The sequence below is a fragment of the Osmia bicornis genome, chromosome 8 (genome assembly GCF_907164935.1).
Source record: "Osmia bicornis bicornis chromosome 8, iOsmBic2.1, whole genome shotgun sequence".
NCBI lineage: Eukaryota > Metazoa > Arthropoda > Insecta > Hymenoptera > Megachilidae > Osmia > Osmia bicornis.
In genome coordinates this window covers 10,133,077-10,160,599 of record NC_060223.1, presented here as the reverse complement: position 1 = coordinate 10,160,599, position 27,523 = coordinate 10,133,077, and the positions used below count along the sequence as shown (strand labels likewise).

General features: G+C 38.0%; 4 protein-coding genes across 6 annotated transcripts; 2 read left to right on the top strand and 2 right to left on the bottom strand.

Annotated features, from left to right (window-relative positions):
- The first annotated feature begins 328 nt into the window (after positions 1–328).
- LOC114877684 (myotubularin-related protein 14) lies at positions 329–4,844 on the top strand. 2 transcript variants are annotated; one of them, XM_029190593.2, is made up of 8 exons: positions 329–1,074; positions 1,175–1,298; positions 1,815–2,142; positions 2,217–2,770; positions 3,201–3,520; positions 3,601–4,063; positions 4,150–4,485; positions 4,561–4,844. In XM_029190593.2, exons 3-8 carry the CDS (start codon positions 2,056–2,058, stop codon positions 4,727–4,729), a joined length of 1,929 nt encoding a protein of 642 aa, XP_029046426.1. In that variant the 5' UTR covers positions 329–1,074; positions 1,175–1,298; positions 1,815–2,055; the 3' UTR covers positions 4,730–4,844. The 2 variants fall into 2 exon arrangements, with proteins under 2 accessions (XP_029046426.1, XP_029046425.1); XM_029190592.2 differs by having other exon boundaries at positions 329–1,298.
- Positions 4,845–5,388: 544 nt separating this feature from the next.
- Positions 5,389–6,946, bottom strand: LOC114877646 (peroxisome biogenesis factor 10). Its single transcript, XM_029190504.2, has 3 exons — positions 6,153–6,946; positions 5,830–6,081; positions 5,389–5,753 (listed from the first exon to the last, which is right to left on the bottom strand). Exons 1-3 carry the CDS (start codon positions 6,438–6,440, stop codon positions 5,436–5,438), a joined length of 858 nt encoding a protein of 285 aa, XP_029046337.1. The 5' UTR covers positions 6,441–6,946; the 3' UTR covers positions 5,389–5,435.
- A 244-nt stretch (positions 6,947–7,190) lies between these two features.
- LOC114877648 (ras-related protein Rap1) lies at positions 7,191–27,496 on the top strand. Of its 2 annotated transcripts, XM_029190507.2 has the most exons (5): positions 7,191–7,853; positions 17,121–17,231; positions 21,839–22,116; positions 24,925–25,206; positions 26,782–27,496. In XM_029190507.2, the coding sequence occupies exons 3-5, from the start codon at positions 21,934–21,936 to the stop codon at positions 26,869–26,871; spliced, it is 555 nt and encodes a 184-aa protein (XP_029046340.1). In that variant the 5' UTR covers positions 7,191–7,853; positions 17,121–17,231; positions 21,839–21,933; the 3' UTR covers positions 26,872–27,496. The 2 variants fall into 2 exon arrangements, with proteins under 2 accessions (XP_029046340.1, XP_029046341.1); XM_029190508.2 differs by lacking the exon at positions 17,121–17,231.
- LOC114877649 lies at positions 7,918–9,464 on the bottom strand. Its single transcript, XM_029190509.2, has 2 exons — positions 8,320–9,464; positions 7,918–8,242 (listed from the first exon to the last, which is right to left on the bottom strand). Exons 1-2 carry the CDS (start codon positions 8,683–8,685, stop codon positions 8,096–8,098), a joined length of 513 nt encoding a protein of 170 aa, XP_029046342.2. The 5' UTR covers positions 8,686–9,464; the 3' UTR covers positions 7,918–8,095.
- Positions 27,497–27,523: the final 27 nt, after the last annotated feature.

Sequence of the window (27,523 nt, the reverse complement as noted above, 5' to 3'; positions counted from 1 at the left end):
ATCACAGCACACTTTGAAAACAGCGCAGCTAACACCCTCTAACGGTAACTGAAGCAAAAAACAGCAGCCACCTAGTAGGAAGATGCGGAAACTATTGAATGGCGTAGCAGTTCCGTTTTCAAAGCGCGCCATAATATAAAAATGGGGAACTACCTAATTACTTTTACTTAACGGCTATTTTTTACCGTTTTATTTATTTATGAATAATAATTTCCTTATTTTTAGAACAGCAAATAGATTCTTCCTATATAGCTATCAAATTTAAGAATATTTTGTGTTTTCCTGGGAATAATTAGACGAAAACTAATTAATGATTAGATAATTAAATAGAAATAATTCGCTGCGTATGTGGAAAATCCTTCAAAGTTATTGAAATAGTAAAAAATTATAATAATCAAGTTTGAGAAATCCTTCATAATTACGTTACATTCTATACGAGAGCATATTATATGTGTTTATTAAATTTGTGAAAATTCGCAACACCGTCAGAGCAAAGCACGCGTTCTCCACATTGCAGAAATAGGTTATCTCTCTGTGCTGCGTTTCACTTCACACTTTCATCCTGCCAGACAACTGGTTTTTGCTTAGCTTGTGGATTAGCGAAAAGGAAAAAAATATCGTTATTTGTTGTAAATCGAGATTATTTTTCAATGTTTGTTACTGCGTGGGTGAAAGGACAGAAATCAAGGTCGACGTACTGTGTTAGTGATATGAAATCGACACTGTCCTTTAAAAAGAGCGACCTTTAAATCCGACGCGTCAACGTGATAAGAAGACAGATTTGTTAGTGTATACGCGGGAATACATTGTAAACAAAAAGAAAAAGGATGACATTGTGCTTAGGACAAATTCAAATTATTGCGAATAACGTGCAATATATTTCTTCGCGAGTGATGTTTAGGTTATCTCATCAGGTGTTCATTGAAATTGGAACACGATGAAGTACTGTAGATAGTTTCCGTAATAAACTGTCCAATTTCACGTTCGCTTATTATTTAACGAACCTTTTTGTGAATTTATTCAGACATTAATTAATACGTTCGTTATGATGAAAGCGGTGCGCACTTGAATCAGGTTAAGTTACTATAACGCGTTGCCCGCATTGTTACGACAAGATTATTGCTCAAATTCGTGAAAAGAAATTGTAAATGAACAATTGTCTATTTTATTTCAGCCACATTGTTAAATAAAAAATTTATTCTGTTAAGAAAAAACATTGAAATGCAGTCTATGCTTGGACATAAAGAGGAACCAAAATACAGTGAAATGAATTTTTGCACATTATGAAACTGAAAAAAGTAAATGAAATATATTCTATATAAGTTTCTGGACTTAATTGATCAAGACATAAGTGATTGTTTCATCAGAATTATAATTTATACTTGAAAAATAATGCTTGTTAATATTTAGTTTATAAACTTGCAACACCCTTGAAACCAGTTTATAAGTTTAAACAAATTTTATTATAAAACATTGAGAAAAATAAGAAGTATTTTTTACAATTAAATGAATAATAAAAGCAATATAAATTTAATCTTTCAAATATGGTGCTATTAATGTAATATACAACTGTATAATATTTGTTCAATAATATTTTACTTGATTATATTTATTTTAACAAATTGTATTGGAAATTAAAACAGTGAAGTCAAATTTTTACTTCCTGCTGTAATTTTAATTATTATTATTTTTATTTTATAATTTTATAAAAATTCAATTAATAAAATTATCAATGTCCTGTAGAATTAAGGTTTTATGTATTTCACAAATAATGTTTTGTTTTCATAAATTTATGATATTATGTTTATATAAAGAGTAATATAATTTAATCATAAGAAGAAATCATGACAACTAGAGCGTAACAAATGTTAAACTGTGATGTGGTGTATTTTAAATATAGTGTTTGTGCCATTCCTTTCATATACAAGACATTGGCAACAGTTAATGTTTCACGAACATCCTTATGAGAATTATAGAAATTTAGGACCACCTTAAAAACAAATCATCTTTTTGTTAAAATTTGTATGAAAAATTCTGGAAATATTTACTCCGATCATGACAGAAATTACTATTCAAGATCTACAGAAGCTTCTTATATACTTCTCAAAAAACACTTATAGAGCAAAGGATGCAGATAGCACGGTAATATTTTTATATGCACATACTTGTAATGTAAGTTCAAAATTTTGTAATTTTAAAACATGTCTTTCTTTTAGAGTCAAGCAGTCATGCAAAGATGTCTGCTCCTCACTGACTTAGATTATACTCACTCTATAATAAATAATAATGGAGGTGATCTCAGTGCACACTATCCTAGCCACCTTATCATTTTAGAATATGAGAAGTATAGAAATCCAAATATGTGTGATACACCACCACCACTGCCGCGCACAACAGAGACTATATATGAAAGCATGTATGACCCTAATAAACTGAAGGAATTGATAAAAAGTGCTAGATTTGCTAGGTGTCGTTCAAGATTTCCACTGCCAGTAATATTATATAAGGGTAGACATGTGTGCAGATCAGCTACTCTATCTGGAGGACCAGAAATTTATGGTAGATCTGGACTAGATTATTTATTTGCCGGTAGTGAAGGAATAGTTTCGATTCAACAAGTAGACGAAGCTCGCGGGGGTGATTCTGTACTTAGCGACTGGCAATTGTTTGATAAAGTTAGACACCAAGACATCAAGCTTCTGAAAACACTTAATGTAGGAACAATAATTGACTTTATGGTTGAGAAGAAGAAGGTCAAATTTGGAATGAAGTAAGTAGATAAGCTGAATCAGCAAGTTCTTATGCATGCCTTATTTGCATAAAAAGTGGTTGTAAAAAAATATTGTTTTTTAGATACCTGTTCCATTCCTACCTTTTGTTTTTAATATTATTTAAAACATTATTTGATAATTAAAATATAATAATAAATAACAAAATTATAAATTATTGTTTTTTTTATTCGTTAAAATGTTTTAAATAAGTGATATCAACATTTTATTTTCCGAATTTTTATTGATCTCCTTGTAATCGTATAGTTGTTTGAAAAAAGGATTCAAATCATAAGTAACTATCAAAGCAGTTCTTCAGTTCTTCACAGATTCAGTGAAGTTTCATAACAGTTAATAGCATGATCAGTTTTTTTTATTCTATGAATCCACTTTTAGAGGACCTTAAACAGAGCTCTTTTGTTCGGTACTCAGCGTGACATCCTCGGAGAAAGTAGACAAAGAGAAGAGGTACTCCGACTTCACCCTAATTTCACTGCCATATCCTGGATGTGAATTCTTTAGGGAGTTTAGAGAAAATGACTACCTAGCTAAAGGTTTGGTATTCGATTGGTCTCAGACTCACGTCGATGCACAGATTGGTGTGCCAGAAGATTCAATTTCTACTCAGTTACGAATCAATTGGGATCAATATCAAGTCTGGGATCTAGTCAAACTTACTCAAAATTATTTAAAACTCATATTGAGATATTTGAATGATAGTAGTAGCGGGATACTGATACATTGTATCTCAGGTAAGTATCTTTCCTTTGGAGCAATATAATTGTTAATTTGATGAATACTTGATATAATTAGCACTGAGTATAATTTACAGGTTGGGATCGCACACCGCTGTTTATTTCATTATTGAGGATCAGTTTATGGGCTGATGGTGCAATTCATACTTCATTAAATGCCTATCAAATTCTTTACTACACGATAGCATACGACTGGATGCTGTTCGGTCATGATTTGGAGGACAGACTAAGCAAAGGAGAAGAAATATTTTTTTTCTGCTTTTACTTTCTAAAGCATATTCATGATGACGAATTTAGCATCCATCCACGACATAACAGAACTAGGCATGCGGTTCTACGAAACGACAGTGACTCGCAATTAGACAATGTAATGTTTGATAGTGAATCGGTAGTAACTTTGAGTTCGGTCAGTTCCAACTTGAGCCTGAATAGTTGGTGTAGTTCCGTTAGTCAAAATAGTAGGGATAGTCAAGATAATAATCCACCAACTGTGTTTCACTGTGCTTCCACAGAGAGTCAAGATGACTCTCATAGTAATGGGTACATATATTTACTTTCATCCAACATACTACGACAATTGTCTAGACATGTAATATTTGATCTTTAATTATTAATCAATTTTATAGAAATGTTGTACCATGGTCGTTCTATCCTTCTCCGAATAAAGAAGGTATAGCTCATGGATCACGATCACCTTTGCCTCCTAATCGGACTTCCCCTGTCGCGGTTCCTGTACCCGGACGTCTGCGGCAACGAAACGAATCCTCATCATCTGGCGGTTCTTGGCAGATGATATCGGGAACCGGAAGCTTACGCGGTTCTACAACTGCCAATGCTCCGCTCACAGACGGATTAACGTCTAGTTTAGTTTGCAAACCTCTGTGCGAGACTTGCACAGGGCATGCATCTCAAGAATCAAGCACAACGATCATTGAAGATGAAGCATGTGCGTCGTTGGCGCAGTACGTATCATTATTTAACGTGCAATGAACGATCAAGCATTTATGAATTTCATTTACTATTTATATCTGTTCTAGATCCCGCAAAGAAAAGTTGCAATGTTTGAGAAGAATATTTTATAACGCTTATAGTCACACTGTTGGATTTCGAATGAAAGACAATTCTGAATCGAGCGGCTTCGGTCAGTTACTCGGTAATTTTGCCGAAAAAGTAGGCATTCTTTCTGTTCAACGCACATCCTTGTGACTATAACGTCATTAACTTCCCACAATGATGAGTTTATTGTTATTGATCCCTTGATTCGATTGAGAATTTTATAAAACACTATACAATGAAAATAAAATAATTGTACATTATCGTTTATGTGAATAACGCATTGTTATACAAGAGACGGCGTGTATACGCGTGACATAAATAAAAACTTGATATTTTTGTATATATATATATATACATATATATATAAATATTTACAGTCGCGGCGGAAAATAAGTGGACGCTATTCAAAATAGAATACCTCGGTTAAAATTGGACTAAATGACTTCATGTTTTTTGAGAAGCTATAAAAATTAATTCACTAAAATATGTCTTTCGTAGATTCACATAAGTTATGTATATGCTGAAAATTTCATCGAGATCAATCAAGGCGTTTAAAAGTTACAAGTAATTAAAGTTTCCGAAAATCGCGACTTTTCACCTAAGAACATGACTAGTTCCTAGTCAGGTTTGCTTTACATTTATCACATACATGTATGTATATTTATTACTACCATCTGTATAAAATTATTAGCACAGATGAATAGTAGTATTTAAACAAATTATAGAATGTTAAAATGTATAAAATAACTCTAGTGGATCATTTACCCTTAACTCACTGATTATTTAAAAGAAGAACAAACATTTGCATGTTTTTTTGCAATTTCTTCATTTAATCATTTTCGAATATTTAAAAAAATTACAAATTCATTACATGCACAATTCTTGAAGGTACAACATGTTCTCTGCAGAAGGGACACTGTGGTTTAGAGTTCAACCAATCGGTAAGGCAAAACCAACAAAACAAATGACCACATGGTGTAGTAGTTGTTGGTATTTTTTCAAGACACAACTGACACAATAATTTACTATGTCTGTCATCAGTTACTATATATTTATCAACATCATTTGTGATGTTACTGTTTTGCCAGATCTTTAATGCACACTGTACAAGTGTAGCAACTCCTAATAACCTTAATCCCCAACTTATGCTATCAGTTGGACGACGACCGTAAACCTTCAAATTGTAAAAAGCAACTGATATAATATCCATGGATCAATTTAAAGAGAGAAGCTCATCATACAGAAATTACCTTTGCATAATCTATTCCTGCTATTCTTTTACCCAGACTGTAATATTGACCAAATAAATAAAATAATCCCTTATGTACTACTATGAAAGTAGGTATCAAGCTATATATTTTTGATATAAAAGAGTTCAGAAATAATACAGCTGTAGGTGTTAACTGTGAATGAGGATGATTAATTGATAGTTCCAATTTTTTCAATAATTTTAATAATGTCTTTTCCCCAAAACATTCCAAAATTACTGCCACTACCCTTGCCTGAATGCATAAATGTCTCATATTAATAAGACAATTTCAACATAATTTATGGTAATACTTTAAATACGTACAAACAGTGATGGAACTTTATAAGCTCTTAAATTTGCTTGTACAATACCAGTATATTCTTCGCCTAATGTTTGATTACCCATTCCAGATGTAAAAAAGAAATAAATCAATTTAAATGGAACATCAGAATGAATAATGGATAACAAGCCTTTTTGTCTTCCAAATATATGTAGAAAATCTACAATTTTTTCCCTTAAATGTTTAATAAAATCATCATCTCTTTGATGCGATCTTAGAATTTCAGCTTGTGTTGCATATTTTAATGTTCGGTATTTTCTCTTTGCTTCCATTTTAGTTGAACGAATTTTTATACTTATAAGAAATTATATAGCATTTTACTTTTCCAGCAAATTAAGCACAAAAAATAAACTCACGGACATTATAAACGACGCACATAATTAAAAATTCAATATACTAAATACATATTGATAAAGAAAATATTATCATCATACGAACATAACCTTAAAAGATGGAAACAATTTTATCACAATTTTCTATCCCTACCAATCATTACTGTTACAACTAGTAAGGCTAACGAGTATTTATTTATTGATAAATATCAGAAAAACAACATAAAAATACATGTAAATCTTTTACAAGGACCAAAATGTGCCGCCAAAATTGCATCACCTATCATTGCAAGAAAAGCAATTCTTGTGACGTGCACAATAATTATGAAACAAATTTTCAATACAGTTTCATAAAAGTAGATTTAAGGAGAAAATTAAATGTTTCAGTTAAAAATAAATAATAAATACATATATTCGTAGAAGATAGAGTAGTGAATAAAAGACAACAAAAATTAAATATTGTATTGCAGAAATGAAAAAGATAGAAACAAAATTGAAAAATTATATTACTGATTAGAAAAGAAAACTATCAAGGATTTTCAATTGCCAACTAATTAATTCTGATTTTATTTTAATTTAAAATTCATATTTGGATAATTACCGATTTATGGCGGCAGTTGGTTAGCTGGTAAGGCAGACTCGTGTCCCATTTGTGGGCCAGAGCGCGCCATCTGGCCAGTTGGTGATTACATAGTCACAGGCAGAGGGCAAAGCAGCGAGCAGCAGAGAGGCATCGCCCTAGATAACGGTAGAATCGTGGGCTGGTGTCGTGCTGCTTCTCGTGAAAGTGCTGAAAACCGAGAGAATCGTAGGAACCGTTCGGGATAGAAGAAATCTTTGTTCGGACAGAGGTTATTTTCGTTGTGTGTAAACAGCCGCGTTGAGTCAGTGCGTATTCGTTTCTTAGAGGCGAGCAAAGGAGGACCGTGCCCCGAGGAGCTTTGGTGCACCCGCGCCGCGCGAGACTTTCGACCAGTGCGGAATATCTCAGCCAGTGACACGTTCGGTTTCTTTTTTACTCTGTTTCGTGGCCTCGTCGTACCGGCACCAGTCCACGGATCCTCCCTTTGCTTTCGATGTGTTCGCTACGCCGACGGGACGACGAACCGAGCACAGGAGTAGTAGGAAGCGAGTAATCGCCGGAGAATCTCTGTAGATTGGGATATAGTGGGCCGTGAACAAGGACGGAGAACGAGAGGGAAGGAGACAGTGAACGAAGGAGTGTGCGAGGAAGAAAGAAAGAAAGAAGGAAAGGGACGGATAGAGTGCGACAGAGGGCCATTAGATTTGAGGGGTACGGGTACAACCAGTACACACCGAAGTGGATTCAACGAATATTTTGAAGACGCAAAGGTAAGGGGTAAAAGCAATGTCTCTATAGGGATACATAGTTTCTAAAAAAAGAACAGCGTCCAACCCCCCCGTGAGGTCGTCGTGGCGTGGCACGCTAGGCAAACGCCGCCGGAAACCATACACGGTGGCCGCTCGCGCGTTTTCTCAACCCGATACTCGATCTTTCGTAAATTTTCAAGGATCACCAGAGAATTCTCGTTTACGTTCCATCCATTTTCTCGCGTATCACGTTCTAGACGATCCTACGTCATCCAAGTAATTATCGTTGGCGTTCGCACGGCTGCGATCACTCGTACTCGTGCTCGTGCCGGTTTCTCTCGTGTCAAATGGTGTCGTCTCTGTTGCTTCGAGACACGGATCAACTTTTTGTGTAGGTTAGGTTCGACGATCTATGCGGGTTACCGGTTTCGTGATAAATCTAATCGTTCAAGTTCGTGGTACAAGATTTAAAAAAAAGATTAGATACGTTGTACGAGTTGGCCGGCAAGGACGAAGCATGCAAAGCCTCGTCGAATACTTTCGCCTTTTCGTCCTCTTCTTCTTGACTGCTTGGTGATTCACGTGAGTCACTTGGCGGCGCAGGAAGTGACTCGAGAAGAAAGAAACCCAGCAACGTGCAACAACGCTGCTTGTGTCTCGAACATTTGTTTCTCGTGTTTATAGAAGCTTCGTCACACTCGCTGCTGTTCTTCGTTCGCGAACCATTCAGAGATCCTTTGATAGAAAATTGCCTCGCGTCGAACTCGTATGCGTATACACCGGTTCTAATGAATTTCACAACCAGTAAAAACAATGTGTCGCGCGCGTGTCGTGAGAAGTTCTTTCTTGTCATATTTTTATTCTTGTACTTTATTCATTCAATCTGTACGATTTTTGTCATGATCATGTACGTTTAACCTCGTCGGTCGTTGAAATGCGCAGATAACCTCTGCCATTCGGCGTTATTGTTGACACGGATCGACTACAGAGCCAGAAGCGTGGCTAATTATTAGCTTCGTTGAATCGGCGCTACGAAGAATGCAGCGTGCTGTCACGTGACCCGTAAATTCTGTTTTCATAGTATTCTCATAGTTGCACAGTGATTTTGTTATAGTCGAACGATTCTCGAAAGACGTATCGCTGGTAATCAATTCAGATCGAATCGTTTCGATTCGATTAGACAATCGTCAATCTATATAAATCGCATTCAAAATTGCCTTTAAATTATTGTTAATCGCTCGTTAAAACTTTTATGCGTACAATAAAATACTTGTAGGTAATTTACGAACGGTAAATATCGATTCGTGTACGAATCGAATGGTGCGTTTCGAAAATTGTTAATGGAATGAAATCGTGGAATAATGAAACTCGTAGGAAGGAACGGTGGAAACGGGAATGGTGAAGGTGACAAGTTATCAGAACCAAAGAAGATAACGAGTTCGAAAGCTGCCGCATGGCTAATTTAACTCGCTTTATTTTCAGTCCTTGTCTTTTTTTTTTTTTTCGAATTCGATACACCGGTTAATACGTGATCCAGCGGTGATTTGTTTATCCGTGATAAAACACGTTACAATCTTTTTTAAACAGTAAACAATAAAAAAATTCAGATCAATCTTTGTGAACAATGCTGACCATTATTTTGTTAATTTTTAACAAAGAATTTTTTTTTCCATTTATTTTACCTCTGTTGGTTAATGCCAATTAATTAAATGAACCGATGTTCCAGTAGAAAAACAAGTGTATCGTCGTTATTTAATTCTTTGTTGGATCAAATCCGCTTAAAACAAATTTTCCCTTTGCAGCTCTTCAAAGCTATTACCGTCGTAAAAATAAAAAGATTTCTATTCTTGACACTGGTTTCCTCTCTCAAGAGGAGATCTACGTTTCACGGTAAATTTTAATTAAAAGCAAACAAATTTGTATTTTCATTATCCAGTAGATAAAGCGAATGTTTTTAACAGAATTTTTCGCACTGCAATAATAAACCCATCGTTGGTCGATTGGTATAAAGAACAGTTGGACGAATTTTATTAACTTCACAGGAACAAGAATAAATAAATAAAAAAATATATATATATATAAAAAAGAAGAATCGTTTTATTGGACGCGTGGTTCGGTTAAAATTATAACATGAATAAAGATGACGCTTCGAACGATATTGGTACCGTTTTTCTCTCCTCTTTCTCTCTCGTGTCGATAAAAAAGCGAATTCCGATCCGGGCGCGAACTAACTTTCAAAGTGCTGGAAATTTTACGCATATTTTCAGACGTGACGCAATGTTCAGATACGAGATAACGAGAATCGGTGGACGGGAAAAAAAAATTTTAATAACGGATCTTATGAAACACGGTTAACCATATGCACGAGCAGGGAAATGGAACAGATTTTGCCTACATTTTTAATAAACAGAGGTATTTAAAAAAAAAAAAGATTTGTAAATTATACAGAATGGTTCATAAAATTGTTACAACTCAGCTCTTTTATCTATAATATATTTGATGCATTCGGTTGCATCGTTTTTCTGTTAAAAAGAAAACAAATTGCAGCTGGATATGCAACGCGAAAACATTAAATATCGAGTCAGGAAATGGTTTCGCGAGAGGTAGGCTTTTTAATCCATCTTAAGCCAACCGTGCATTTCCAACTGTTCATTTTTTTTGTTTCTTTTCGCATAGTCAGCTATCTTGTCTAAGGACAATAAGCGTGTTTGAATTTCGACGAGTTTCCGCGTTCGCATAATCGTTTCGTAACGAGAGGCTGCTGGTTTCACGTTCGTTCTTTCGACGACGTATCGCGAAATAAAAGCGACAGAGATGATTTCATCGCGTACCATGGGTGCTCACTGATCCAGATAAATATCGACCTTAGCCTCTATAAATACCGTCGACGGTGCTTTTTACCTAGGCCGATTTTTTGCCAACATTTTCGGGGAACAATCGAAAATTTCAATCTGCATAAATTTTTCTTTGATTTTCCTCGAATTTTCCTGAAAATTCTCTCGGAGAAAGAACGTTTAGGATTATTTCCGAAGAGGGCGAGAATTTTTTACACGAATTAGGTCAATTTTCAGGCTAATCTATTTTTAGGCGCAAGTAGAATAGACCCAGTTCGAAACTGCTGCCACAATGCTGATAGTTTCGTGCAAAATTGCTATTACGTTCACTTTGCCAGGCAAGAGTGACTCACGATCTAATGCAATCATTTGTAACGCTCACGGTGTGAGAAATGACGTAACGAAAGCGTATCGCGTCATATCCGCGTTCTTCTCCACCATATTTTTCTATCATATATTTCATTGCGCCAGAAGTATGTTTAGAGTTTCCCTCCAATTCGCCTCTCTCCAATCGTTTATTTATAACTTATTGGTTATTCATTTATAGCGTAAGCAAAGTCACGGTGTATTTATGAATAAATGCTATTTTATCTTGGGAAGATCAGTGTACCGATCGACAAAGAAATCTTTCAAGGGGAATAGAAAAGTTAGCAGGGTAGTTGGTTCGAAAGGAAGAAATCCGGATGTCGTTCGAAATCGGTCACGAATCGGAAAGAATACATATCGGTTCGTGCCAGTTTTCGGATATATTTCAAACGGCGATAGATCGTCGCTTATCGGTAATAGTTATGCTTCCCTGTAATCGATAGTTTCGTACCAGCCTCGATTATGCTGTTGCTCGACTTCGATAATCCAACGACTCGAAACTGTACGTTTACCTGGGAATTAAGCGATTTTCGAAAGGCGAAACGATGCCTTTTAACGAGTACACTCTATCCAGTTAAGGTTAAAGTGATTCAATTTTGAAAACGATACCCAGCCCGCGACTTTGAATTCGATACCGTGGACTACGGGTTAAAACGGATAATATAGAATCTATACGATTGTATGGTCGCGATGTTGCAGCCGCGACCATCGATTTGTCGCGGCTACGAAATCTGATATCGAAGTCGATATTGTCCGTGTCGTTGCTGGCCATGGTAATGACGATGTTCTTAGCGCTAGCAGTATGATAACGACCGTGATAGCGGCAATAACAATGACAGTGATAAGAGTTGTCAGTAACTAGCAACAACATCAAGCAAGAGTAACATGTTAAGTAACAACCACGCCGAAGCGATTAGTCCAAACACTACGATTGTAAATAATAGATAGCAGATAGTAAATCCAGATCCAGTAGTACGTAGTAGCGTAGCCGATAAACGAATGAATGAGCGAACGAATGAATGAACAAACGTTCAAATACCATAGTAATGAATCTACGAGAAAAGAGACTCGTACGATATAGAACAACCGTGATTCCTCCTTGAACGAGTCATTATTCCGATAAATTCCCTTTGGATTTAACCGATATTTCTGTTTTAAAAGGAGAACGATTAAAGAGAAGGATAAACGCAAGTCTGACCTCGGTAACGAGAACAAACAACAGATTTTCTCTGGAATGTTGCTTCAATTTTTAATTACACCGTGTAATTGGAGGATCTTTGATTTGTTGATGAATCGAAAGCAGTGAGAAAAATTTCGCGTTCACTGCACAATTTTTTTGTATAATCAAGCTTATCGAGCTGTTCCCTCTTGGAGAATACCTTGAGAAAATAATGAGTCATCCTGAGATCCGGTGATTAACGTATAAAGAAAGTTGATCGAGAATTCTTGCTACTTATTTATTATTCTTATAAATCGAGTTTCAAGCTGAAACTCTCGAACATCGATGAACAGATTGAATTAGTAGAAAATCACAGAAAATCACAGAAAATCACAGAAAATCATGAATGACAAGTAAACCTGTGAGTCACGAAACTTACGTTAGATAGACAAACGAAAGCTTTAAGGAGCTTCAGAAATCGATACGATTAATTAGCAATCATCGATGTAAAGAAACTTACGAAACGTTGAAAGAGGAAGCTATGGTAGAACGGATGTTGGACGAGGAGAATCGTTTCAAGGCGAAACAACGTCCGCGTAAATGCGTGTTCGACAATGAAGTCGAAGGATGAGTTATCGAGAAAGGGTGTACGCTATACAGGAGCTCATTTACTCGCCATAAGGTTCACGAACCCATGAGTCATTTCGAGTCACGCAATGACACCGAGTAACGCATGTAAGCCCCACAATTTTCATTGCTTGACCGTGTAACGTTGCTTCCAAGAACTGACACGGTATCGTTCCTCTTTTCTTCTCTTTTCATGTTTTCCAATCCGACTTTCTTAAACGATTGCGATAACCCCCGAGTCGTTCGATCTTTCAAGAAGTTGAATTTCTTTTATCTTATACCCCTTTATTCCACGTTTATTCTTCATCGAAGAAGGTTAATAATTAATTTGGTAAATGTTCAATGGTCTTAGAAACTGGAGTTTCTAAGGAAAGGTTCAATTTTCTCTGTTCAATGATTAATTACAAAATTGTCGGTTTCCGTGTGCTTAACGAGCCTTATTTCCGAAAGTTTGCCTCGTTCTCGGTGTCACAGATTAATCAGCAAAGTTACAGACACCCTGTATATCATCCACAATGGCTGTTCGTTGTGCTATGACAATATTAAGCGAAGTATAGGGACGGTAATTTTGATAATGCAAAGCTTAATGCGGTTAGTAGTGGTCCCTATCGATTTTGTATCACAGAAGCTATCGCCGTAAAGCAATCATGCGACCAAGCTCACGTTTCATTAATCTAATTATCTCGTTTCAATCTTCCCCATTTTTTTTTTTTTTTTTAATTACACTGAATCACTGCGCGAACAATGCTTTAATTACGTACCGGCGACAAAATTGATATTCGCTTCATAGTTCTTTAAAATTGCGTGGCTTAGAAAATGTAAATGATCACTGAAAGGAAAACTCGCGTTATTATCGTACGGATTTGTGTAAGTGACATTTTATGTAAGAAAATATTGGACTTCGTGCCGAGATACCTGTTACGTTATACCTCATTTGTTACGAAATGAAACGCTAGCAGAGGAAGAGACTCTTCCCGTTGCTTTTTTCTTTCAAGGTAAAGAAATATAAAAATGTTGAAGTATGAGCGGATGTGTATCCTTGCTGCAAGATTTTTCCTTGTCCTTTTTACGAGTCGTCGTAAAGGGACTTTAGGAGGAAATATTGAAGCGTATATTCTGGTAGATGTTAGATTCACTGCGGTGCAGCTGGCTTGATTGGCTGAATTAGAAATTATTAGAGGTTAAACATGCCCGATGACGGTTCGATCTCATCGATAATTCGCACTTTGAATACCTAAAATTATAGATATTGCTTGAAAGTATGTAACATCGCATATGTTTAAAATGAAACAATCAATCCAGTTCCGTTGAATTAATATTACGTTTCATAATTTGAATTTATTATACGAGTTTGGTTATTAATTACCGTTACCACAGAGAAAATTAGCCCGTTATTGATACTGTTTTCACGTTAAAATTCGTTGATATCGAATCATTTCATTTTACGTATCACTGGACATGAAACAGAAGCCGTGTACACTCAGAATTTATAATTAAGATTATTCTGGCCCGCTTACGGCTGAACAATTACATACGTTGCAATGTTAATTAAACGTTAATTATGCTCGATACAATGCAGGGGCGAAATTATTAAAGATATACAGAATGTAACAAATTTACCATTTCAAATTAATAGCATAATCTCTTCGTACTGCTTTCCTTTCTAGAGACAATGGAATAAATAGAAACGTAAGCAAAATTATGTTGTCCTGAAAAGTAGTAGAAGATTGGATGCCCCATAAAGCATGGCGGGGCAGTGTTCTACTAGATGAAATGGTTTAAATCCATTATGTAAATACTGCTCTTATCCCTGGAGACATTGCACGGCATCTTAAGATATGAATCCAGCCAAGGAATCTCCATATTCCTTGAATAATGCTCTAAATCAGGGATGAGTAACCTTCTTTTACAGCTGGCCAGCTACAAATTTAAAAATGTTGTGCAGGCCGCATGTAACAAATTTATGATAATACAAACACTGAATGATGAACTCAAATTATCTCTTTATTAACAAAATAAGCTTAATTTTTGGAAATGGCATCAGTGCCTCATTTGCAAAAATTAAGTTAACACGTCTGGGGCTAATTTTTAAAAGTCAAAATGTAAAATCTTTGAAGGACCGCACGAGAAAGTGTGGGTTGCTCATCCTTGCTCTAAATTACGAGCGATCTTTATTCACCTGTACTCGAAAAACGAAACGTTAGATTGCGAAATGGTAAAGAGCTTTTAGATTTGTTTCGGCAGGAAGAATTATACCGTAGCTTTTCGGAGTGTACAATTGTTTTGAAGTAGCCTGTATATACGTGGTTGGACGCGCTTTCAAATCATCGTTCACGTCGACAGGGACGTGTAATGCGTGTGCCCTAGATGCGCGAGGCTAGCCTCACGGAGGCGACTCCACTTCCTCTGCAATCAGGTCCGATCAATTAATGCTTGAATGCCTTCTTATTCAAGTAGCCGCAATGAACGTTCATCAACGATTAACGCGTCCTTTAAAACTCTCTTGGAAAAATTCAATTCCCTATTTCATTTGTGATTCTATTCCTATTTCTTAACATCTCGACTGCCACTTGCTCGGTTGAAATAGATTTCTTTTCATTTTCAAATGGAACTGAAAAACCTTGATACTGTGATATTTTCATTAGGTGCAAATGTTGGTTAGAAAGATAGGATGACGTCTCTGACTGAAAATAAAACTGAACACACGCGTTTCTATGCGATTCGTGGGTCGATTTGAAAGAGGTGTTGTAACAGATTTTTTACATCCACCCACGTTGAAACTATTTTTTCAGCGCTTTGATCGTGTCCCTCCTTTTAGCACAGAAAAAACAAAATATTGAAAAATCATCTAGAAAAATGTTTCACCAAGGTATCTAACATTTTTGCGTAGACACATCTGACACGATCTAATTCGTATATTCTGAAAATAACTGCGTGAAATGAACGAGGTAAACCGGGTTAAAATAAGCATTGTATCAATAAACCTTTGCCGCTATTAATTATCAGAGAATATTACAATTATATCACAGTACTTTGGATTTAATTCTCTGCAGTGAAAATATTAGTTCAATTTGTTTATGTAGATTATTGAAAATTCGTGGCTAAACTTCTATTTGGAAAGAGATGAAACAAACGAAGACGTGGTATCGCCAGTATCTGGCAACAAGTTCATTGAACGACGAAAGTCGATAAAGTCAGGAGCTTAATTAATATCTCGTTCGAGCATTTTTCCATAGCTGTGAGCTTCGTTCCCCCTTGATAATCCATTGTAACGTGGCTGAATGGCCGAGACACGGGGTCCTGTCGTGGTTGTTAAAAGTCTTCCGAAGCTTTAGAGGCTGCGATCCAAGCCGAAACTTGCCCCTTAAACATCGTTCAAGCGGCTCGTAATGCTTTAATGGACCCGGTGACAGCGTTCTTAATTACCGGCAAGACGAAAAAGTCAATAATAGTAACCGGTCTTAGAGGGAAGCGACTGTACTTCCAAAATTTTTCCAAAAGACCGAGTATTATGCGTTCTGAAACGTAGCTTACATTGATAAACAATGGCAAAAGTGCTAGCAGGGATAATTGAAATGGTTGGTAGAGTACGAAAGGTAGGAAAAATGGGACAGTAGAGTAGGTAGGCAAAATTTACCTAGACTGGTACACACTATCATTTATTCGACTAATGTAAAGTAGGCTTAAGAGAGCTAGGGAGAGGATATTCGTCGGTGGCCTGGATAGCTTAACACGTTGACTGGCATAGGGGTCACCTGTAACTAACACCGGCAATTGAAAAATCTTTCGGATGATCATTTTCTGGGCCTAATTTCGAACGTTCGTTTAATGGAATATCAACGATATTCTCGTATAGTAGTATTATATTTAACCGTAAAGTGGAATGCAAGCTACTATACATGGAATCTCCAGCTTATTCAGTAATGATTAAGCGACACGAGAATCAGCTTACTCCTGACGTCGCGTTGCGTTACGGAGAATAACGTGTTCCCGAGATACGTGGTAATCCTTGAACAACGTTCTGCTAAAACTACACCGACAGAAGAAACTTTCTGCTGTAATTACAGTTGTTAGCTTCGATCGTGCGACTATTCAATGAGTTTCTCGATGAGTTTCTCTCTTCCTATTATACATTTATCAACCTACATTACGACGGTGTATTATATTAAAAAATGACAAGATTATGCGTTTCGAGGGTTAACGTAATTTCTCTGTCTAGTTTCCCTTTTGTTGTCCCTTTTCGTGGCAGAGAGGCTTTTAACGGCGACTCGTCTTGACATCTTTCCATTGTTCTCGTTCCAGAGAAGTGGCGTTGCGTGAATTAACAAAAACACGAAAGGGTTGGAAGGTTCAGCTCGACTCGAACAATTCCTCTAGCGGATCATCGGTTGCGTTTGTCTGGATTTCTTCACGGTGAGTTTTCCTTTTTTCCCCTCTCTCTCTCTCTCTCTCTCTCTCTCTTTGCTAAGATATTACCTGGTTTGCTGCTTTTGCAATCGCCATGAAACTCTGTTTATTCTCCGCGGAACGTAACGAATTCGTGCAAGGTAAAACCGTCACGTCACCGTATACTTTTGTCACGACAAACCCATCTTTCACCATTGTTTCGTGTTAATTACAAACGATAGAAGAAGGCGTAACACGGTTCAGGGACACTCGAAGACGCAATTGGCTGCACTGCAGCACTCTTCCCTGCAAAACAGAATTAATTCGAGTTCGTTCTCTCGGTTACCGTTCGCAGAGGCGCGTGAAGCACACTCGAACCCCTAACGAAGCAGAATTAACGACAGAACTATCGGCTTTTCGCAACTTTCGCCTATCCTTTTACACCGGGGGATGATACACCTTGTTTGTCTCCTCTTTCCGCGACGCGTTACATCCGAGTAGAAAGATGAATTAAAAGGAGGAGGCGCCTGTTGGATGACGCGTCGGATGTGTCATTGGTTATTTGCAACCGATGATTAATACCCGGTTGACTAAAGAATCGTGAAATTTAAATAGAAACGTTCCCACGAAGAGGTTGGTGGATCGAAGCTGAAAGTCCTCGAGGAGGGATTCCTCTCACCGGAGGCGGTGGTGATCCACGGAATCTCCTTTTCGTCGGGTACAAGTATTTCATGCACAACGATATGACGCAGAAATCATTCGGAGATGAAAAATGGAGAGAGCTCTTCACTTTGCTCTTAGCTTGGCGAACACCGCGAGTCCCTGTGACACAGTTTCGCACAATAGAGAGCAGTCCAACCCGCTTTTTACCTCGAGCTTCTCGCCGCCATTCTTTCTCTTTCTTAAAGCCTTCACCGTCACCCTCCTTCTTTTTGCCGATTCATCCTTCCTTCGTTTTTAATCGTTGCGTTGCCCACTTTTGCTTAGATCTCTCTGATCATTCATCGATATCTAATCGATCGATTCCCCTCTTTCGCTGAAGGGAAAGATCTTCGGGGGTGGAAAAAGGGACTGCTAAATCCGAGAAAATCGTGTAATCTTCAGAGCAATTTCTCTATTACACCACGGAAATTGAATTACCATTCGCATTACAGCCAGAGCGACTTTTATTCGCTTAACCGACCGATCTCTTTCGTTTTTTGCCATTTTTTTTTCCTTCCCGCTCGCGTCACTGAAATAAATTGCACTCGCTAAGTGCTCGCGGAAGTAATCTTTGCACGATGATATTGCACACCTTATCCATTTACAACTAGGAAAAATCTAATCGTATCGTCGCTAGGGTAAATTGAAAGCAAACGTTGCTTCAAAGTAAGATACTGTAATCACAGCATAAAATCAGTGGCAGAGAAATATAGCCGGCGTTAATTGCCATGCAATTTTGTACTTGACTTTGCACTATGTTAATGCAACAAAGAGAAAGCTTGAAAAATCTTGATTGTGTAATTTCACGCGTAATTAACACCACGAATGCGCTCCGACCAAATGTGTGCCACGACATTGTAGTGTTTTCAGTCAGGTTTTTTTTTCAGAGAATTAAAAAGAAAAACATACAATAGTTGGCCAAGCAATTAACGGCTGCCTTTTTCTCCGTATTATTCGCGAAACCAATTAACGGGCCGTTGGTTCGGGAACTACGTATTATGAGCATCGAAAATCCGATGGAGCTTCGAGTGCTGGTCGATACTCTCGATCAAGTTAAAATTGCGGCTTCGTCCTTGTTCTCGAGCGGCTATTATTGCAAAAAAAAGAAAGAAAAAAAAGAAGTCACGGCATAAACGGATACTCGCCGTACGAATGATTACGTCTTTTCTGTTTCCAAGTCAGCTTTTTGTTATGATAGCGTTTAATCGGAGATAGAAAGTTTCATCCTCTCGTCTCCCGTTCGTCCTATTTCGCTGTTGTATTATCCGGAAGTGGAGGCTCGCGATTCGACACACTTGGAGCCGAGTACTTCGTCACCCGACTCTGATGAACCCTGATCAACCTTCATCGCGTTTAATTAAACGCATCAGTGTCAAGATGTCTGCTCGAGACAATTGCGCCCTTTAAATGCGCAGGCACGCGAGTACTCCATCCCCGTTGAATAACGCTTCACCTTGTACGATGACATTTATCCTTTTCGCATTCTTTCCCGGAAAATTACGAAGAAAAATCCTGGAAACTTATTCATCGAAGCAAACGTCAAATATTTTCACTCTGATACTAAATATTCCTGCTTTTCCGTGCAAGTAGGTTAACGCTTGTCCAACAAACTCCGAAATTCTTCGAAAATTCAATTTCTCTATTGAATCTTGGATTATTTCCAAAGCTGCGCTGCAGCGATTTGATAAACCGATTAATTACACCTTTGATTGATTTTCGAACGCATCGATGCTGGCTCGAGGGGACGGACATCTTGGGGGGGGGGGGGGCGTTGAAAAAGAGGAAGCGGAGTGTGCAGAGAGGCCTAGAAACGTCGACTGGAAGGTTTTAATTGTTGTGGATAGAAATTCGGCCACGGAGTAGGAAGAAGGGGTGCATCGGGTTGCGGATGGCCATGATAACTGGGTCACCGGTCTCCTCTCTTTCCCTCTGCGGACGTATGCGGATACCGATATGTTTTTCCAGTCGGTGGTAAAAAGTTTTTTGGACGTTGACCAATGGCTTCGATCCATCACTTTGATACCTCGTTGACTTGTTGCTATCTCGTGTCGTTATCGAATGAAATATAGAAATCGATTTGAAATTTCATCGGTGATCGTGAAGTAGTTTAATTAAGAAACCACACGATCGGTAGGAATATCGCATAGTAGAGGATATTGCAATTAATTCCAACAATTAGTTGGAGAAGTTTAGGACGAAGAGCGACAAGCTCGAGAAACTACGTTGAAAGCTCGTAACCAGCGAGCGGAATGTCCAGCTTCTTCGAATTCCTGATCAAAGCGATTTTATGCATGCGGGTCAAGAATTTCACGACTGTATACTTGATAGCTCGTGGACTGCAATTAACCTTGTTTCGTCTGGCGTTAATATAGAGGATCGACGATTATATAAAGCGTATCTAAAGATGTTCCACTCTCGAGATGACTATCCTTCGCTTCGATAATTCATGATCGAAGAAAAATTTCAATTACAATCGGAAGAGATTTCGTAGAAGATGTCGGGATAAAAGATTGATCGGTGTAAAGCGATTCGAAATAATATTCCAGTCGTCGCGAAGCGTTCGAATATTAAATTATCCGAATGGGTCCCTGCTTTCCCGGTCGATTCTCGTCGTCACCCTTCGCCTCTCATAGATGATCGTGTTCCTGCTTCTGTGTTGGTGCGTGCAAATAGAATCGTTGAACTCGTAGAGCGTCTTCCTTCCGGGAAGGGAGCAGCAATTCTAACACTCCAGGCCTCAAACCCCAACGAGACTGGAAACGCTTTAATCCCTCTTCAGGGCTGCGTGTTTTCGTCACGAGAGGTTGGGTTCAACTGTAAACATATTACGTTTTCCTGCCCCTTGACTCGTTACACGGACAAATTTTCCTCGTTAGTTAAAAATTGTACGCAGGAACATGTTAAAATTCAAGCTCGCGTACGTTTGAAGGATTAATCAGGGAAAGCTTGTGCTCTTTCTATTTAACAGGATTATTGAAATTGCAACGTTGTTTGGAAAAACGTGCGAATTAGCGGTAACGTAAGATTCTCTTTAAGGCGAGATCCTCCGCGTCCTCGCTGGTAGTATCTTGAAAGAGACGCGGTAGCGTAAGCGAGTCCCATTCATAAACCTAAAATCAATGACGGATTGGTAGAAAGAAATTCGTGGCTTGTGATTGGACGCGTTTCGTCGCCATGATGGCATCGTTAGCCAATCCGCGTGGCCCTTTCGTTTTCCACTACGTGCGTCTACTCGTGGCCTATGTCTATCCATCTCCCTCTAACCCATCCTCCAACCATTCATTCTTTCTTTTTCAATCTACTCTTACTATGTATTCTCTTCCCTCCGAAACCCTTTATTGTTCTTTTACTCTCTCTCTCTCTCTCGGAAAATAATAACTATTGAAATTTATTTTGAAAAATTTGGAGCATCGGTGAATGGTTTTGTAAATAAATGGAAAAATGAACAGAGACAAAACATTTGCGGAAATATTCTATAAAACCGAACAAAAGCTACTGATGATTGTTATAATTAATTGCACGAAGGAGAGAATTAATCCGACATGATTTAAAATAAGTATTATCACGAATGTGGCGAAGCAGAGAACCGGAAATGCGGCGTTATATTGTTCCGTAGTGACCTGAAAATGTGGGTGAACCCCGAGGCAGCCTATCCTTCATTTACAAACAAAGGTTCGGGGGAAAAGTTTTTCGAAGCGAAGACAATGGAAAGTGGAAAAACCGTTCTAGATTCTCGAATATCTTCTATCTCTCTGCTCATCGTTCCTCGTAAATGAAATTCTGTAATTCCATGTCTCCGAATAATATTTCATTTAAAAACCGTACCTGCGATTCAACTTGGATTCCCTAAAATCTTTCAAATTTGTTTATGCACCTATATATGTTTGTTGGAAAAAGGAAAGTAAAAGGGTTTTGATGTGTTGTTTGTTCAGGTCCGTTGTAACTGAAAGCAAAGAGGAGCAAAACGTGGCGGATTCGGTGACCCCTTGGCTGTGACCACAGGCGCACAGAGAATTAGGGCAAGGAAATGCGTGAATATAAAATAGTAGTGTTGGGCAGTGGAGGTGTAGGCAAGTCCGCCCTCACTGTCCAGTTTGTGCAGGGTATCTTCGTGGAGAAGTACGATCCAACGATCGAGGACAGCTACCGCAAACAGGTCGAGGTCGACGGTCAACAATGTATGTTAGAAATCCTAGACACAGCCGGAACGGTGAGTTTCTTTATTTCTTTCATTCTTTTTTTCCTACTTCCCTCCGTTTCACTTTTATTTATTCTCTCGATGCAACGAGATACCTATGTAGGGGAAGGGCGGGTAGCCCCGGACACTTGAATAAAATACAAAAAAAACATAGAAGCAATCAATTTTAATCAAATTTCTCTTTCAGGGTCTTTCTGATTCATTATATCTTAAAGAAAAACATATTTCTTAAATAACTGTAGAACAACAAGCAATAAACTGGAACCCCTGTTTTTACTCAGTCGAAAAAATGGCGGGTAGCCCCGGACACTTGAATAAAATGCAAAAAAAAACATAGAATCAATCAATTTTAATCAAATTTCTCTTTCAGGTAATAAATATAGGGTCTATCTGATTCATTATATCATAAAAAAAAATATATTTCTTAAATAACTTTAAGACAACCAGCAATAAACTGGAACCTCTGTTTTTACTCATTCGAAAAAAGGCGAGTAGCCCCGGATATCATTTATTTTCACATATTCTTACAAATATCACAACAATAGTATAAATCGGATTCATTAATACTTGTACATTGTTCATGTGCCCAATTTTTACATTGATAGCATTGTATCCAATCTTCTTCGAATGTCTCTCCACAAAGGATGCATCGGGTCTCCTCTTGATTTTCTTGATTGAAAACATTTATTTTTCGTTTTGCTTTGCTTTGATTATTTTTTATAGTTCTCCTACTTTTCGCAATAGTTTCATCCTTATAGGGAGACGATGTCAAAATTTCACTTCGCTGTGTTCTTCGTGAACGAGATGTGAAGCGTTTTTTGGAAGCATCAGGCAATGGTGAAATCAATTGAATTGCTTCTGTTACATTGCTCGTTGAGGCTGTAAGTTCAGAAGAAGATTCTGTGGAAGGCGTCCTTGTAGAAAAGTGATTGACGAATTCTGATTCTTGAATTGTTACATCAGTCATGGAAGCAGGTAAAAAATCGAGATCACTGAAAATGTTACGATCGAAGGGATAAATTCCTGTGCACCGAAATCCGTTCTGTGCTATTTCAAGTCTAGCTGCTTTACTAAATGCAACGTCAACAAGTGTAGCAATATCGTAATCAGTAATTCTTGCTCCAGGATTTCTTCGCATCCATACAGCACTTGCCGAAGCATATGATGTTTTAAAAGGCTTGAAAAACGTCCTATCAAGCGGTTGGAGTTTGTGTGTCGTGTGTGGCGGAGTGCTAAGCATATGAATGCAATTTTTACGAGCATATTCTATTACAGCTAACTCTTTATGGCTAGCATGCCCATCTAGAATTAGAAGGACTGGGGTTTCCTTTGTAGGTTGCACATGTTGTTTGAAATGCTCCAACCACTGCAAAAATATGTCCCCATTCATCCACCCGCTTTCATGTGGAATAGCAATGCTATCGAGTGGAGCTCCTATCATTAATCGACCAAACTTATCCATCTTTTTTCTTGGAAAAATAAACAGAGGTGGCACAAAATGGCCAGTAACATTCATTGCGAACATTACTGTGATATTTTTACCTCTTTCTGCAGAAGTTAATTTTCCAACTTGTTTTTTCCCTTTGAAAGACAAAACTTTGCCATTTTTATGGACATTGGAAATACCTGTTTCATCTGCATTGTAAATTCGCGAAGGAGGAAAATTATATTTTTCTTGAAGCTGCTGAAGTTGATCGTAGAAACGATCTACTTGTGGTTTATTAAACCCAACTGCACGCGAAATGCTTGTTGATTCAGCAATTCTCAGAACAACATTTGGATATTTTTTCTGAAAACCATATAAGAAATCTTTCCCCGCCATTCCTTTCTCCTTGTTAAATCGGTGAGGAATTTTGAAATATTCTGCCAAGTCGAAAGCTAGTTTTAAAAACTCGAATCTAGTTAATGGCATTAGGCGGTTGTCCAAATCTCTGATGTGGTTGCACAATTGCAATGAAAAATTGTCGTCAAATGTTGACTCAAACCGTCCTAATTTTGGTTTAAAGGTCATTTCATTACCGCTTTTTAATGCCTTTATTCGATCATGGAGAGTGCTACGCGGCACATCATATTTATTTGCGGCCAATCTTACTGTTAATTTGCCCTCCATAACGCTTAAAACAGCCGCTTTCACCTTATGTTCATTCCAGTTGCCTCTATTGCTAGTTCGTCCCTTAAATTGTGGCATTTCTATAACCGTACGCTAAAAAAAATATGTTTATATTATTAAACGCGTTAAAGTAGTATAAATTGAACCTTAACAAGGTTCATTAAAGTGTCCGGTGGTACCCGCCGTGTTAGTGTCCGGGGCTACCCGATTGACTTCATCCAACATTTTTGCCATTTATTTATACAATATGAAAGGAATTTAGCTAAATGTTTCAGAATCTTAAAATGTATGAAATTATTAATACTAGAATTAGTAAAACATGTAACAGTACTTACCTTTAATAGGTAATAAGCGTTAACGAAATTTGATGGTCTCTGTAAACTCACCTTTAGCGAAACTAAAACTGATATAATCACCTAATTTGCTTGGCGTGCATACAATTACTGGTTTGCAATTGTTTTTCAAGCATAGGAGCCATACTGTCATATGGCATTTGTATTTCTATATGACGTAACAATAGAGATATCAAAATGTCCGGAGCTACCCGCCGTCCGGGGCTACCCGCCTTTCCCCTATTATTCTAGCGATTCTTGTAATTTTTCAAAACGATCAGTTGCCTAGATTCTTACGCGAGACTTCTCTAGGCTATAGGTCTCGGTTAGGTTTAGAAGGAAGGAGCCGATAAATTAAGAGAAGATTCCCTTCCGCAGGAACAATTCACAGCCATGAGGGACCTTTACATGAAGAACGGACAAGGATTCGTGTTAGTATACTCGATAACGGCGCAGTCAACGTTCAACGACCTGCAGGACCTCAGGGAACAGATCCTGCGGGTAAAGGACACAGATGACGTGCCGATGGTCCTCGTGGGTAACAAGTGCGACCTGGAGGACGAAAGGGTAGTGGGCAAAGACCAGGGCGTCAACCTTGCCCGGCAATTTAACTGCGCCTTCATGGAGACCTCTGCCAAAGCCAAAATTAATGTTTACGATGTGAGTAGTATCGTCCCTTGCACCATAAGAACCTTTCCTTCTCTTTCGTGTCAGAGGCGATTGTATGGGAAACTTACAGACTCCAGTGTGCGTTTAGCGTGTATGCTGGTCTTTACGCAAAGTATGTAACAATCTTCTGAATGAAATTAGAGAAGATAACGATCCGTGCGCAGTAAGGTAAACACGTTCGACCCTCCAGTTAGAAAAAGGTATCATCGAATGATTGTTATAAAATAACAGTTACTTATCCAAAGACACCATTGTTTTTGTTTAATTAGTGCGACGCGTGGGAGTTGGAGACCGTTACGAAGGCTCTGAGATATTGTAATTTAAATGTGGGAATGCAATCGCCAAGTGTGGGAGTGCGACTCGCACATCTCTATTCGCCACTTGTGTGACCCTCGCAACATTATAACTGTTCCATTCAGCCGGCAATTTGCAACTCCTTCAAATTACCCGCTGCAATCCCATAGATCTTTGTGTAAGAAAAATAAAACCGCCCAGAGGATCATTTTCGTCACCGAATGACCGATCAATAAATTCTAATTAACGCGTCCAATAATTGTAAAACATCGACGCTCGTATTTCTAACCGTTACTTTGTAATTTAGTAATTGGAGAAAGTAGACACTGTTTGAATTTGCATTTTGAAATTGCTTGAAATTAACTCATTGTTTCTTCTTGTTTTTATTATTGTTTAGCGTTATAGAGGCTTTGGAGAACACGGACGTTCGGTGACTGGGATGATTGTTTTTCTCCGCGAGTATGTTTCCCTTCGCTTTCCCGTGAAAGCCTGTCTCTCTGACGAGACGTTTCTAAAGATTCCACTGTGAATCGTACTTCAGACAGTTCTGAATAACTTCTCCTCTCCGGAGAATTCATCTCTCGCTTCTGCGTTTGATTACTTTTGTTATTTCGCTGGTGCGCCATTACAATTCAGTTGCACAATTGGAGCACGTTTTTCTTCAAATCTCTGAATGCGATATAACATTGTGCATGAGTATTCTTCAAAACATCAGAGAGTAATTACTGAAAGCGGTACGAGTAACATCGGAGACTTATTCGTGGGAGTTTGGTCAAATATATCTTCTAGAGAGGCAAGGTATAATTGAACGTAGAGAGGATTATTTGAAATAAATTTTATTTACGTTCAAGTATCAACTTTGGTAGAGGATTTATTTTCACCGAGCATCGCGCTGAAACGTTTCCTACTAATTTCTCTTTCCTTTACAAAGAGTACTCGTCGAAAGTCTTACTATCACAGCTAAAACGGCGATAAGAAAATTCTACCTCGTTATTTGATAATAACTCGTTAATTATGAAGCGTTTAAAGAGACGTAGAAATTCATGACCGAAAGCCTTGCAAAATATATGCTTCGAACTAATATCATTTTGCATTCGTGTGCCTGTTTTTTTTTCATACTTTTCTCCTCAGTGTGTGTGGAATTCGGACCGTATGAATGCGTAATGGAGTAGCGTGAACTTGCGAGTTAAGTACAATTCCTTTTTCGTTACAAGTTTCCTTCAACAAAATCTACCCCGCATCATCGCTAACAATGAAAATCTGTGTTTGCAGATCTTCTACGACCTGGTGCGACAAATCAACAAAAAGTCGCCAGAGAAAAAGATGAAGCAGAAAAAGAAATCGCTGTGCCTACTTCTGTAAGTTAGATCCAGCAGAAGCCCATGCTCTCCTGCGTGAAGAAGAAAAAGAACAAAAAAAGAAGAAGAATATATAAATATATATAAAAAAAGCAACAAATCCGGATACATCAGTGGAGGACAGGGGTTCAAAGCGAAATACGGAGCAAACCTACTAGTGACAAGGAGGGGGCTGAGGGGGAAAATCACAAGTAAAACAGAGTGGCAAAACACAGTGGGCAGAAGTGCACAAGGTCGTAGAACACCGAGAAGAGATGAAGAAGAATAGGAAGGTGAGAAAGAAGACGACGACGACACACAATGAGAGAAAGATTCAGGGACGTGTGAGAGAAGAGGGTTGAAGAGAGGAAACGAGATGACAAGGGAAAGAGCAAGGGAGAGAAAAGGGGGATAGAAACAGCGAGGATAAAAAAAAAAAAACACTAATAATGTTGTACATAGGTTGGTCCCGGGGTGGCTCGTGTGCACGCGCAAATATAGGCGCACAAAGAAAGATAAAGAAGATGATGAAGAGGAGTTTTTAGTGTTAACGAGAGACCCCGTGGCTGTCAGTTATCATTGTAGTAGGAGTTTTGCATTAAAGAGGAAACAGAAGAGGAGGCGGTAGAAACGAGAAAGAAGATGAAGAAGAAAAAAAAAATATGATTAATTAATGA